General features: G+C 49.0%; 6 protein-coding genes across 7 annotated transcripts; 5 read left to right on the top strand and 1 right to left on the bottom strand.

The window, feature by feature from the left end:
* Positions 1–628: 628 nt before the first annotated feature.
* Positions 629–1,534, bottom strand: ABB37_04495 (hypothetical protein; the record flags this gene model as incomplete). Its single annotated transcript, XM_015802191.1, has 1 exon — positions 629–1,534. Exon 1 carries the CDS (start codon positions 1,529–1,531, stop codon positions 629–631), a length of 903 nt encoding a protein of 300 aa, XP_015659592.1. The 5' UTR covers positions 1,532–1,534.
* Positions 1,535–2,506: 972 nt separating this feature from the next.
* Positions 2,507–3,237, top strand: ABB37_04494 (hypothetical protein; the record flags this gene model as incomplete). The annotated part of the gene is made up of 1 exon (XM_015802190.1): positions 2,507–3,237. The coding sequence occupies exon 1, from the start codon at positions 2,590–2,592 to the stop codon at positions 3,235–3,237; it is 648 nt and encodes a 215-aa protein (XP_015659591.1). The 5' UTR covers positions 2,507–2,589.
* Positions 3,238–3,522: 285 nt separating this feature from the next.
* ABB37_04493 (hypothetical protein) lies at positions 3,523–4,762 on the top strand (the record flags this gene model as incomplete). The annotated part of the gene is made up of 1 exon (XM_015802189.1): positions 3,523–4,762. The coding sequence occupies exon 1, from the start codon at positions 3,641–3,643 to the stop codon at positions 4,760–4,762; it is 1,122 nt and encodes a 373-aa protein (XP_015659590.1). The 5' UTR covers positions 3,523–3,640.
* A 321-nt stretch (positions 4,763–5,083) lies between these two features.
* On the top strand, positions 5,084–6,465 carry ABB37_04492 (hypothetical protein; the record flags this gene model as incomplete). The annotated part of the gene is made up of 1 exon (XM_015802188.1): positions 5,084–6,465. Exon 1 carries the CDS (start codon positions 5,176–5,178, stop codon positions 6,463–6,465), a length of 1,290 nt encoding a protein of 429 aa, XP_015659589.1. The 5' UTR covers positions 5,084–5,175.
* Positions 6,466–6,842: 377 nt separating this feature from the next.
* ABB37_04491 (putative protein kinase putativedual-specificity protein kinase) lies at positions 6,843–10,069 on the top strand (the record flags this gene model as incomplete). Of its 2 annotated transcripts, none has more annotated exons than XM_015802187.1 (1): positions 6,843–10,069. In XM_015802187.1, exon 1 carries the CDS (start codon positions 7,187–7,189, stop codon positions 10,067–10,069), a length of 2,883 nt encoding a protein of 960 aa, XP_015659588.1. In that variant the 5' UTR covers positions 6,843–7,186. The 2 variants fall into 2 exon arrangements, with proteins under 2 accessions (XP_015659588.1, XP_015659587.1); XM_015802186.1 differs by having other exon boundaries at positions 6,870–10,069.
* A 2,405-nt stretch (positions 10,070–12,474) lies between these two features.
* ABB37_04490 (unspecified product) lies at positions 12,475–13,133 on the top strand (the record flags this gene model as incomplete). The annotated part of the gene is made up of 1 exon (XM_015802185.1): positions 12,475–13,133. Exon 1 carries the CDS (start codon positions 12,852–12,854, stop codon positions 13,131–13,133), a length of 282 nt encoding a protein of 93 aa, XP_015659586.1. The 5' UTR covers positions 12,475–12,851.
* Between the last annotated feature and the right edge of the window lie 107 nt (positions 13,134–13,240).

Raw genomic sequence — 13,240 nt, 5'->3', positions numbered from 1 at the left:
GAAGAGGAAAGAAAAAGGCACGAGAGTTTAATCCATAGATGAGAAGAGAAGCAAAATACAAGTAAACAGGATCAGATACTGGCCAGAAAATGCAGCAGCAGAGGCCGCAGAACGTTTCACAAACACCGTTGTATTCAGAAATCGAAAGCAGAGAAACAAAGCAGCTAGTGACTGGTCTCGGTCAGAGCTTTCAGAAAACATCATCATGCTAAAAGGTCGATGAATAATAAGAGAAGCGGCTGAGCTTCCCTAGTTCCACAACAATATTTACAACATTGTATATATATATAGCAGCTTCTGTGAAGTTGACAATATGGTTTACGTTTAAGGTAACAACCGTAGTGCTTGATCACCGTTGCAGACACGGGCTTTATCTTTTAACTTCAAGCGTGAGGACTATATCTACAAGACCGTTCGGCAGCAAAGAGAGTTAGGAACTCACTGTGAAAAAAAAAAGAGCCAGCTTTCATGAAATGAAAACGTAGCGTTTTGCAAGCGCTTCTTGGCGCTTTGAGTTTACGGCAAGATAAGTACGCGTCCGGTAGCAAGGAGATTGTAAATGCAGCTCTTTTCGCACCTGTGCAGTTTTTCTAGCGTGAGTTTCAGTCAGTGAGATGCTGGCGACATGTCACCTCCCGTACACATAAAACGGAGCTTCGTCATTCCAGTCAGCGGAGAAGAACATCAGCGTTTTTTGACGTAGTGTGGTGCTCGCGAGAATTCTATCGTCCAGCTTGCGTGAAGTGACAACACACTCAATTGTGGGGACTGCAGCGATGACCTCTGTCAGTTTTGTCATAAGAGAGTCGTCAAACATCCACGAATGCGTGAAAAGAACGTTTACGCCTTCTTCTTTGAGCTGACTGGCACAATGTACGAGGTCCTCCTCCAACCAGACAGCTTTTTTCTGAGCAAAGATGTCAGAAAAAAGCTTCTTGGCCTCGGCCGATGCTTCTTGTGCTGCTGCAATGCGAGACGGTATGACTTCCACACCAACGCTTTTAGGGCATTTTGTTTCAGCGAGCACCTGCAAACACACATTCCCGACACCGCTGCCGATGTCGCAAAACACTACTTGTGCTTCCAGATCGGCTTGCGATCCGTCGCTGCTGTCGAGGAGGTTCGTTTCGCGCCCATCACGGAGACATGGGATGATCGCCTTTGTCCACATCTGTCGGATGCCGTTCACGTCGAGAATCCCAATTTGTGCGAAAACGTTGGGCTGCACCGTAATGTGTTCCTCGCCTAGGTCAAGTTCGCCGCGGCTTTCATACTCCTCCGTCAAATGTCTGTATAGCAGAGGCTGCATAGACGTAAAGTTGGGAGGCGGAGCTGTGAGGCCGACGGGCTTGAAACTTGCTGTGATTGAGTGGTGACGCAGTCGGTTCATATAGGCAAGGCTTCCTCCACCCACGGCGCCAACAGCCACCCCGATCGCAATAGTGCGGAAAGCACGCGGGGTGAGCACCACCTTCAACACCACCAGAGTACCAACCACCGCGCCACCAAAAAGAGCCACAGCCGATGACATTCTGAGCAAGCAGTAATGAGGAAACAGTGGAGGGAGAAGGGGCGCGAAACCGGAGGGAAAAAGTGTCGTTTTCATATTCGCGTTGCATCACTTTCAAGGAGCAAGGAAAGGGAGTCAATTCACTTGCCCCTTTTCTATTTTCGCCCGGAGAGATTTTTCCAGGGAAAGCTCTATTCTTTTTTTTTTGTTGCTGGCGAGGTAGGGAATTTGCGCAGGTTGACGAACATGGGATATGCCCTTTTCCAACGATGATCAAGGCAGGTTTCGAAAAGCCTGTGTGCCATTTTACCGGACGACTTATGTAGCACCAACACTGCACGCCTGTCGCAGCTGCTTAGCGAGTTTGCAAAACACTCGCCGTGTTGGAGGTCAACAGAGAAAATGTGTTCTGCACTCTCAGTCTTTTCGAACAAAGCGCGTGCTCACTTCAAGTGCAAGGAGCTATTTGCTTGCGCATAAAGTGGCAGAAGTGCAGGGGGTCGACGGGAAGATGAGAAATATGGAGATGGGGGGGGGGGTATGGGGGTGAAGGAAAAAGAAGGAAGAGAAGTGTTGTGTGGCGGACGAGTTTCTGCGTTTTGCGTTTTGCGGTGTTGCTACAGTGCCAATTTTCACCCCGCTGAAGTGCGAGGCTGGATGACAGCTTTTGACAAGAGGAAATTCCTATGTTATCTGACTGCGTTCATGCCCTAGAGAGAAAAGGAAAGGCTCGCATGTTGAAAGCAAGGCCGTATCGCTGCTGCAACGCTGAAGCCGTTTGGAAGGCCAGCAAAGAGGATTACAGGATGCAAATGCACGCCAAAAAGAGAAGTTTCCACTTTTAAAGCAGAGCGTGAACGATGATGTCATCGCTCACCCAAGTTCACCAATGAAAAGAAAAAGTCGAGCACACGTGTGGTTTGAAAACCAATCTTTGCACCTGCGTATTTTCTCCTCCCCTTCTTTGCCCACAACGTTTTCTTCTATTGACGTGCAGAAATCCGCTAAGTACGCAAAGGAAATACATAGAACGGTGGCTGCTCTCTACTGCTCTTATCAAGGGAGGGGCTTTGGGTGAAATGAACCGTGTTTTCGAAAATGTGCTGCGTGACACCCCTATCACGGTGGTGATTTGCGGCCTGATGGCAATTCTTGGGTTTTTGTCGTCTTTGGAGGTCATTCATCCAATTTATATAATTTTGAGTCCCTCACTCGTGCTGAAGGAACACCAGTACTGGCGTCTATTTACCAATTTCTTTTTTGTTGGCCCAATTAGCGCACACTGCGTGATGGAGATTCAGTGGATTTATTTAGTCAGCTCACACCTGGAGGCACAGTACTTCCATAGAAAGCCTCTGGACTATCTCTTTCTGCTCCTCGTCACGTTCTCCATTCTTCTAGGACTACGATTTACCTCTGTTGTTGACGTGCCGTTCCTAAGTTACATGCTAGGCACCGTACTGACATACGTGATGAGTCGCTTATTTCAGGACATGCAGGTGGCTATTTTCTTTGTGCTACCCATTTCAATGCGTCTTCTCCCATTCGTGTTCATGTTCCTCAATACCATGGTTTCAGGTATGACAAATGAAGTGATTGGGAATGTTATCGGGCACGTGTTGTGGTATCTGCTTGAGGTGTTCCCACGTATTACTGGTTATCATCCCCTCAGTGTCCAGAGGTTGTATGACAGAGTGTTTGCTGCACCGGTGCTCCAAGGGCGGTAGAGAAGCGAATAAGAGCTGCGAAGAAAAGTGACAAAGGAGACCTAAATAAACCGTCAAAGTAAGGATGAGGTCTGACAACGTTAGCGAATGCGAGTGACACTGTGGTTGTTCCGTTCACAACAGTCTCTAACTGAAAATTTCTAGTCAGTGCTACAGCAATCTGATCTGAAGTGGGTCACATTCGGCAATGGTTTTCCTTCTATCTATTTACGTGGAAGAAAACGAGTAAGTTATTACTCTTCAGTTTCTCTTCGCCTTTTTGTGGGTGCCTTTTTTTTCTGACCAGTCTGTGATACAGAAACTACAAAGCTTTCTTACCTGCTATTGGATGTCGCGACGCTGTTTGGCTCAAATGCATTGGCCCTTTCTTGAAGGATGCCCAAAGAGGCACCTTGTTCTGCATATGGACATCAACAAAACAATTATTCAAATCGATCAGGCCGGGGGCAGCACTTTGGAAGACGTGCTCAACAGCAACGTTGCAGCTAATGTGTATGGGTTGATCGATCCAAAGGATAACAAGTGGAAGGCGCTGTACGGCCCTTTTGACAAAGACGCCACCGTTTCACTACCGCCAAAAGGCGATATAGTAACATATGACGCGTATATTGATCGCCTTCACTGCGAACCAGCCGGTATGCAGGAGTTGCCAAAGCAAGAGAAGAATGCCGTCTGGAAGACTGTGACTAATTTGCGACGCCAGGCTACGAGAAAGTTTACGCACGCCGGACAGCCTGGCGAGTCATACGCGCCGCTTGTTGAGCTTCAGCGGCAGCACCTCAAACACGGCGACGAATACTATCGCATCATTCCCTCATTTTTCAGGCTGATCAACATACTGTCCGAGTCGGATATGCCGTTCACTCTCATCTTCAGGACGTTTGGAAGCGACTTGGAGTCCATTTTGCAAGAGTGGAGGGCATTTGTGCAAGGCACACATTTTTGTAAACCGTCTGGTCCCATTTTGCAAAGAATGCGTGACAGCTACAGGGAACCGCTTTGCGGCAGCGTTTACCGTCACAAGGACGAAATGTACATTTGTTACGGTCTGCAGGTGTCACTTTTTTCGTTTTTGGGTCCTCATTATGAGGAAACCGATGCTGTAAAGATACTTGAACACCTTAAACAACTGCCTGGATGCACGTCGGCGTACAAAACATCGTTTGTGGATCTAAAAGACCACATGCTTGATTATTTCGCGCGCTCAAACAATGTTGGTGGACTCGTTGATTACTACCCGAACTGGGCCCAAGGCGCTGAACGCAGAACCGGTGGAAAAGTTTTCCCTCTGTCACAAAATGATCCGCAATACTTTTATGCGTTCTTCGACGATAATATTTTTATTGGCGATGAACACTCTATCGTCGACGTTCGAGAGGCGGAAGGCGCAGCGAGCATCGTTGATCCAGAAATCGAAAGAAAGTACTGTGTTCCAGTTAACGCTTTCAAAGCCATTGTTGACAACAACTACTTTGTGGACGAATTGGGTGTGTGCTTAAAACTGCAAGCGCAAGGTGCTCTATAAATAAACACGGAGGCGAAACAATTAGGAAGAGAAAAAACACAGAAACCTAAGACCATATGAGAGCTCATTTTAAGATTCCTCAGCACTCAAAAATGAATTCTCCTGTTCCTTTCAAAACACACGAGCTCTAATGCAGACGCAGATAGTTTTTGTTCTCTTTTCAATGCAAAAGCTACTTCTTACATATTGTATCGCTGCGGCAAAAAAGCCTGCTTCTAACAATTCCGACTTGCGAACTTCCTCTTGCTGTTCTTTTTATCTTTTTTCTTGTATGAGCCATTATCCACTGTCACAATTACGGTCTTGCGCTTTCTCACAAAAGAGAAAAGGCCTGACGAGTGTCTTCATTGCAATAAACAAAGACGAAAAAGTCACATCATTAACGCCATTTTTTCTTTTGCAGTATTCCACACATGACCGAATACAAAAAACTGGTAGCTTTAACGGATCTGCTTTCGGCAGATGTCACAAACCTATGCAGCTCGATCGCAAAAGCTACGCACGTTGCTGAAGACGGCAAGAAAGGTGCAAATGCAGCTGCCCCCTCAAACACAGTTGCTGACCCTGAACAGTTGTACTTGGTTTCTTCGCGTATCTACCAGTCCATCGTTGACGGCTGCCCGCGCATTCGCAAAATGGTTCTAAAAGCTCGCGAAACGGACCCGAACAAACAAATTTACAACGAAACCATGTGCCGTAAAATCGAGGAACTTCTCAAGTCTTTCTGCAGTATACTTCAACAGCTCGTTCCTTCGTTTTCTTCAGAAAATGTTGAGCCGCAAAATGCGTCGCAAGAAAGCAAGGCAGAGAACACAAACCCCGTTGAGGTCGTTTTGGGGATTGATTTTGATGTAGAGGCAATCATGGAACGGTCTCCTGCCCTGGAAAAAGCAGAAGAAGTACACAACCAATACATTTTAAAACGCTCACAAGAGGAAGCGTGGCAGTCACGTGTGGAACATGGATTGTCAGACGTTGTCACATTTGAGAGCCAGAATCGCTTTGTTGTCGCGGCGGAAGAAAAGTTTGATCGCGCTGCGCTTGTTGAGAGAAAGAGAAGTGACAAGGCGCGCATCATTCGCCTGTTGGAAGAGCGCGAAACAGCAAAGTGGAAAGCGGAACTGCAGCGCAGAGATGCAGAACAGAAACTCCTCCAAGAGAAAACGGAAGCGATCCACAACGTCGCAAATATACCTTCCGTGCTGCTGGCTGCTCTTCCAGATGCGGCGATGCGGCGCAAGCTGGTCGGGCACACGCGGCAACTGATCACGGCTCTGTTGAGAACACCGGAGGACCTGAACATACGACGGCTGCGGAACAATAATGAGCATCTCATAGGCGACTACGGCCACCCTTGCCTGATCGCCATCAATTCTGCAGATGGAAAGCAGTGCCTCTGCGCTCCGGCCGTCAACGTCGCGGAAGTATTATGGTGTCGCATAGGCTACTCGATTCGCTACACAAACGTTCCCAACCGCTCCGTGGAAAGCGTGAGGCTTGAAAAGCGAGGTGAAGAGCTGGTATTGCCTTGCGGCCGTCCGCTCTCAGTGCATACCTACTCGCCTCTGGGCTTTGAAGACTACTCTGAGCGCTTTTTCGAGTTGGTGGAACCGAATGTGATGGAAGAACCAGATGACTGGATGGTGTGGTACAACATGATGCAAGAGATGGAGCGCGTGCTCACTGAATTGTTGTCATCTTGACACAGATGCGCAGAACACAGTGGCCGTCAGAGCTTTGTTCCATTATGTTATTCCAAGTGTCTTAAGTAGAGTCACAGCAACACGGTCATGAACCTACATGTGCGCAAGCAAAACTATCCCCCCAAAAGAAAGAAAGGGTGTAATAACGACACTTATTGCTGCTTTCATGAGGAGATTCATAGCTGAATCGACTCTGTTTGGTCCATGTTTTCTAAAGAAACCGCGTAATAAAAAGAAAAGAAATACGTTAGAAGAGTCTTTCACGAGCAAGAACATGTTTTCTCTCCTCTTTTCTTCGTCCCACTCTATCTTCTAAATCATTTCTTTCTGCTTTCAATGCTTTCAATGCTGTCATTATGTTTTCTTTTTCTATATGAGCGCAAAACGCTGCTTCTGCTCTCAAAGTCTTTACATGAGATTTATGGCCGCCAGAAAAGGATATTGTAAAGAATAGGTCCCTGTAGATCCACGTTTGCGACACCAGTGCAACTCGACGGAAGCTTGCGTTCCAGTCAAGAACAGGAAGGCTTTAGCCGAGAGCTCAAGCTAGCTGTTGCCTTTTTCCCCCCTCATTTCTCGTTTTCTCACTGACTTCATTCATTTTCTCTCATTCTTTTGTCTTCTTTTTGAGCAGCAGCGCCGTGCTCTATTCAGTTTGGGTGTTTCATAGAGTGGGGAGATGAGACACGAGGACAAAGATGATGCACCCCATTCTGCAGCTATGTCCGTCTCAGAAGGGATGCGAAAATATGGAAGCTGTCTCTCACCGTATGAAAGGCATGAAATATCAAGCTATCCCGTTATTTACTATTGCGGACAAGGCTGCACTGACAAGATAAACGCTCCGACGACGGGTCCCAACGACGGCTATGATACTAGCGACGGCGAGTATATCTTTCACGCCAAGGATCACATAGCATACCGCTATGAAATATTAGAAGAGCTTGGCAGCGGCGCATTTGGCCAGGTCTTGAAGGCTATTGATCACGCTGACGAGCAGATAGTTGCGGTGAAGCTAATTCGCAACGAGAGGAAAATACTACAGCAATCAGCGCAGGAAATCAAAATCCTCGAGCACGTGAACAGCCGCGATCCTAAGAACCTCTACGGCGTTGTCCGCATGATCGAGAATTTTTCGTTTCGCGGTCATATCTGTATTAGCTATGAACTCTTAGGCACAAATTTGTACGAGTACCTAAAAGAAAAAGACTTCTACCCGATGGCGCTGTCTTTAGTTCGCGGGATTGCGGCACGCATGCTTATCGCGTTGACCTTTCTCGCACGCGAGAACATTATGCACTGCGACTTAAAGCCGGAGAACATTCTGATACGCGGGTCAGACCCGTCTGTGGTGAAGCTCGTGGACCTCGGCTCTGCAAGCTTTGACGCAAGCTTCGACGCACACAACTCCTTCATGTACATCCAGTCCCGGTTCTACCGCGCGCCTGAGGTCATTCTCGAGCAGAAGTATACGAAGGCGATTGACTGGTGGAGCTTTGGGTGCATTTTGTGCGAACTCGCCAACGGTGACCCTGTCTTTCCAGGCGACGACGAGAAGGACCAGCTAGGATGTATCATGGAGTACTTAGGGCCTCCACCTCAGAGCTTCATCGAAGCTTCTTCTGCGCGAAGGAAGCGTGAGTTCTTCGACGGGCATTTGCAGCCGCGAGAACGGCAAACCAAAAAAGGCAGAGTCCGCGTGCCGGGCTCCAAGTCGCTCGCAAAGTTTCTCGGCGTGCGGGAGGACGACGACTTTCTCAGCTTCGTCATGCAGTTTCTGCAGTGGGACCCGGCTGCCCGCGTCTCTCCGCGCGATGCGATGCGGCACAAGTGGATCCGTGAGGAGTTCGTTTTTCCAACGAACACCGAGGACAAGAGCACTGCTGCGGTAGCTCTCAACGCTGAGGCCTCTTCTTTGGCTGTCGCCCCTGAATCGAAGGAAGGCGACACGGCTGCGATGCCAGTGGGAGCGGCGCACGGAAAGCCAGTATGGCAGGCGAGAGGGGAGGCGACAGCGGGGGTAGCCGCGATACATTCCGCCCAGCCGAACACGCGGGCGACACTGGAGCCTGCAGTTCGCGCAAGGCGCTCTGGCCCACTGCCGGGCGGCGACCATTCTAGTCCCAGCGGGTCTTCTGTTCCACCACTGACTACTTCGAGCGACGGCAGCGCGCCGCGTGCGACGGCCCAGTCAACCGGGGGCGCCCCGCAACGAGCCACGGCGTCGCATCGGCACAGTCGTCAGGCTGGCCGCGGTCGGCGGCGCCGCTCGACAAATATGACGGACGTGGAGATGCTGGATGCGACGACTACCCCCTCGAGTCTTATCATCACCGCAGAAACTAAAACACAGAAGACGCGCGACTTTTCACTGGCCACAGACGACGGTGGTGCCACCGCGTTGACGGCTGGCGGCACTACTTTGGCCCTTGACGTTCCTCGTGGTGGTGCGAGCGGGCACGAGCCTCCCGCGCTCAAGCGGGGTGTCCTCTCGCCGACGGTGCTGCCGCTGCCTGCGTTTCCGTCCGTCGCCACGACGCATCAACCAACGCAGCGGACAGCCCCAAGGCGCGATGCGGACCTTGCCGCGGCTGCGGCGACGGCTCCCAACGAGGAGGTCGGTCACGGTGCCATCACGGCGGCCGCGTTTCCTTCTGCCAAATCCAACCCTAACGACGGTCCCACCGCTCCCAGCAAGGCGGACAGGAATAATCGTGTGTTGGGGCGGCGGCGCAGCTCCGAAACGACTGGCGCATCTGCTGCACATTCAACCGAGAAGGAGCACGTCGAGGGAAACGTGAGGAGCGACGGCAATGGTGTGCTGCTATTTGCCAACGTGGCCGGATTCAACACCGGTAACAAGGACCCGAGTCATGAAAGTGTAAGCTACTCCGCAAAGCAGCGTTCGACGCAAGAGTTGGTGCCGCCCCTCCCGTTGAAAGACGCACAAGGAAAAGCACCAGCAGCCAGACGAAGAGAGTACTCGTTGGTCATCGACGGCTCACCTTCGCCACCGCCCTACGAAGGCCAGCCTCCGGCCACGGAGAGGTCGCGTATTCACACGAAAGATTACACGATGCCGTCGGAGTTAGGGCTGGAAGCAGGGAACCGAGGTATCAGCCTCCTTAACGTAGGCCGCCCTCACGAGCCGGGCTCTTCTTTCAATTTTCCTGCGAAGCAATTGAACCACGTCCCTGTAGATGAGGAGTTGCGCAGCAGCGAAGAAGCGGTCCTGCTTCTCAGCGTGCCAAAGGGGTCGTCAGCTCCCGGCTCTGCTGTCGGTGCTGGGGTAACGACGGCACCGCGACAGACGCGGGAATCGGCCGCGCCGCCGCGCAGCACGCAACGCAGGATGTCTTTCACACGTGATGACGGCACGCGCGACTTAAAAGGGCCACACGATCCCGAAGGCGCTTCTGGCGCAGTAGCTGAAGGGGCGGGAGGCCGTAATCCAGCTTTGAACGGATCTCAGCGGTTGGCACAGCCAAGGCAGGCGCTCGCGCAGCGACAGCGACAAAACATGGTAGCAGGGCTTATGGCGAAAAAAGAGCCTCCGTCTTCGACGACGGTGCTGCCTCCTCTAGCGAAGAATTTTGTCAGGTAGGACTTTCGACAGAACGGGTAAGGAGAAACCTGAGGAGCCGCGCATTATTACTTCTATTATAGATGTTTATTTTACACAACGCACTTGCATACTTGTAGAATGCAGAGGTAGCGGCGAATTTGTGATCATGCGATCTCATCCGCTGGTTTGGCTCAAACATGGTCATTGAATTGACGAAGAGAACAGAACAGCAGCGACCTTCCTATTTCTGTTTGTCGTTGTATTTTGTGAAGGAGAAAAGTTAGCCTCTTCCTTTTTTTTTTCACGTGCTGATCATGTGCAAACCACGTTGTGTTTTGGTTTTATTTATGAATTCCCCATCTCTCTTTTCCCTCTTTCGTTTCATTTTTTTAAAAATTGTTTTGTTATGTTCCACCACTCCTCTTCCCATTTTTTTTTGATTTTGCGGTTTCGTTTGCGTTGACGTACGAGTGAGAAAAACCCTCTTGTTGCAAAGTGGTTTCTACTCTTTTCATTTTTTCTTCTTTCTATTCGTGGTGTTTAGGTACGAATGCGGTGAACAAGCATCGCCTTTTGCGCACATATTCGGTGCCACTGCGTCATTCTTTTTCTTTTCTTCTACCCAATCTAAGAGCATTCTTTTCGTTTTTTTTTCTGCAAGAAGCCTGGTTTTCGAGCTTCTCTCTTCACAACCTCAGCTTGTGGATAGCGTTGCGTATGTTCTGTTTCGAGAGCGGGCTGCTGACCATCCACAACTGTAAATGCAAGTATAACAACATGCTCTGCGCACCACCATCCATGCCTCGCTTGCAATGAGCCGCAGAATGAATGAATTCCTACTTTACTTCTTCCCTCATTTACAGAGAGCACGATTTTCAAGTTTTGTTTTCATCATCTTCTCAAAATTTTGTATCTTTTACTTGTTGCGGATGCAGCGAGGGTCAAATTCTCGCCCTTTCTAACCAAAAACCGTCTTGACATGCATAAAATGTTCTGTTCTCTATGACATTCTGTCTTTTTTTCCGCGCGTCCTTTTTATTATTATTATGCAAAGACCTCCACATCGTCGAAAGCCCTTTTTTTTCTCGTGATACCGTAGAGTCTCCGCGCGTTATGTCGCGAGGAATGTGCTTCGAAAAGAAAATTCAACAATAGCAGCAACAACAGAAAAGATTCCTAGACGTAACTCCCTGCCGTGTTCTTACTCGAACGGAGTGTGGAGTTGCAATTCATTGACGAAGCGAATGCTTTTTTTTCCCTCTATAATGGAGAGGTCAACATGCATCAAAGATGGCGTCTTCCTGCATCCTTACCCAAAGTGACTTTTTCGCTTAACCAATAATGTTGACAGTGCACCGAAACCCATGAGGATTTTTTTTTCAGTCTCAATACCTTTCTTTCCCCTGCATCTGGCCACTTTTTGTATGTGATCTTCGACACAGTTTTCTGGCTCGCTGGAGCTCGATTTTATGTGTTTTTATGAGGCTGCACGGCGCGCACCCTCATGTGATTCAAAGTCGCCGCAGCCTTTTTTTTTTTGGTGAGTCACTGATTTGTCTTTCGAGTGATGGAAATCTTCGTTTGTATTTATTTTTTCTTCTGCTTCCTGTCTTGTCAAGTTAGTGAGGACATCTCATCACTCGCTTGGTGTGTGTTGTTTTAGCTGTAACTTCACGATAAGCTTGAGGAAGCCCCTTTTCACTTTTTTTAAAAATTTTGCGTGCATTTCATTTTCAGCCGCTTGTCTCCGTTTTACTGGGATTCTTTGCGTCGGTAGAGTTTACCTTCATTTTTGCTACATATGAGAACAGATAATTTGTGAAGGGACGAAGTAACCGTTCTGTTAGATTTCGAGTTCTTTTTTTTTTCTTCCTTTTATATGTGCGTGTCTGCATGTAGTGACTTCATTTTTACACATTCAAATGTCCATTTTTGTTTTTCTCTCTCCGTCGTTCGTGTTATTTTGTGTTTTCAACTCCGCGTGTTCCACCGCCTTGCGTTGTGTGTTCACTGGTTGGTTCATATCTCGTGTCGTAAACTGTTACCGTCGATGTCTTTTGGCTACGAAAGGAAGAATCAAGAAGGAAAAGAGCTCCCTTTTTTTTGAATGACGTCCGTTCCAAGGAAAGGTAGAAGGTAAAGGCCCTACGCGTATTTGCGGGTTTCTAAAAAAGAAGCAAGTTTGATTCAAAAGGTTGCAGCCATTACCGGGAAAAGACACGAATCCTACTACCGTCGCACTCTTTCCTCCCTTCTTTTTCTTTGAAAGGCAGGTGTGTTCTTGGAAGCTGGACAGCAACAGCAACAACGAGAACCTTTGCAAATGATCGCCGTTCTCACAACTACTCGCGCTGCGTTTCTCGTTCTTTCGTCTCCCTTTCTTTTCATCTCGCGTGTTTCTTATTGTATTTTTTTTTTTCACCTCTCTCTTGTGGTTCGCTTCAGTTCTCTCACCACACCACAAAGCAGCTGGGCAAGAGCGAATACGTTTGTCGACGCTGCTTTCTCTTTTTTTTTTGGGATCGTAGTAGAAGCGCCAACAACATCGGCAGGGAGTGTAGGAGAAGGAGAGGAAAAGCTTGAGGCATTGTACTAGACGTATTGAAACTTCCTCTGCTGCTGCTGAGTTTTCTAGCGAACGCACGCCAAATTAGTTGTGTGCGTGTGAAGAGTGGAGCACCGGGGGGAGCTGCCTGCCTTTTTTTGACGCTGCTCTTCAACAGGCGCAACGGAGATACAAGACGGCAGTGTCTGACGGCTCCATTTCCTCGGCCTTCCTTCTATTTCCGCGTTAGCTTGGCATTCCCTGCACAGGACACACATGCTTCGCCTCTCAACGGCACTGCGCAGCAGGGTGGCCCCGTCATCTCTGCACACGTTGGCTCATCAACTCCTGGACGTGCAGAATGCGTCTGGCCGCACCTTAATGTCTGCCATGGGACCTAAGTGCTTCTCCACACAAGGGATGCTGCTCATGGGCGCCGCAAACGGGATGTGCTTCCTCACGTACTGTATCATGACCAACTGGATCTACGAAGGCTACGTGGACCTGTGGTACGGAGTGTACGGCTTAGACGACGATGATGACGACGATGACGATTGAGGGAATGCGAAGAAGCATCTGCTATGGAACTGATGCGTTGGTCCGTTCCATCTCCGCGTTGTGCGCAACTGCAGTTTGTAGTTGGATGTGTGTACCTGTACATTTCT

This window comes from Leptomonas pyrrhocoris, assembly GCF_001293395.1.
Source record: "Leptomonas pyrrhocoris isolate H10 chromosome Unknown, whole genome shotgun sequence".
NCBI classification, from domain to species: Eukaryota; Euglenozoa; class Kinetoplastea; order Trypanosomatida; family Trypanosomatidae; genus Leptomonas; species Leptomonas pyrrhocoris.
The sequence above is the reverse complement of the archived record's forward strand: the minus strand, read 5'-3'. Positions and strand labels throughout refer to the sequence as shown.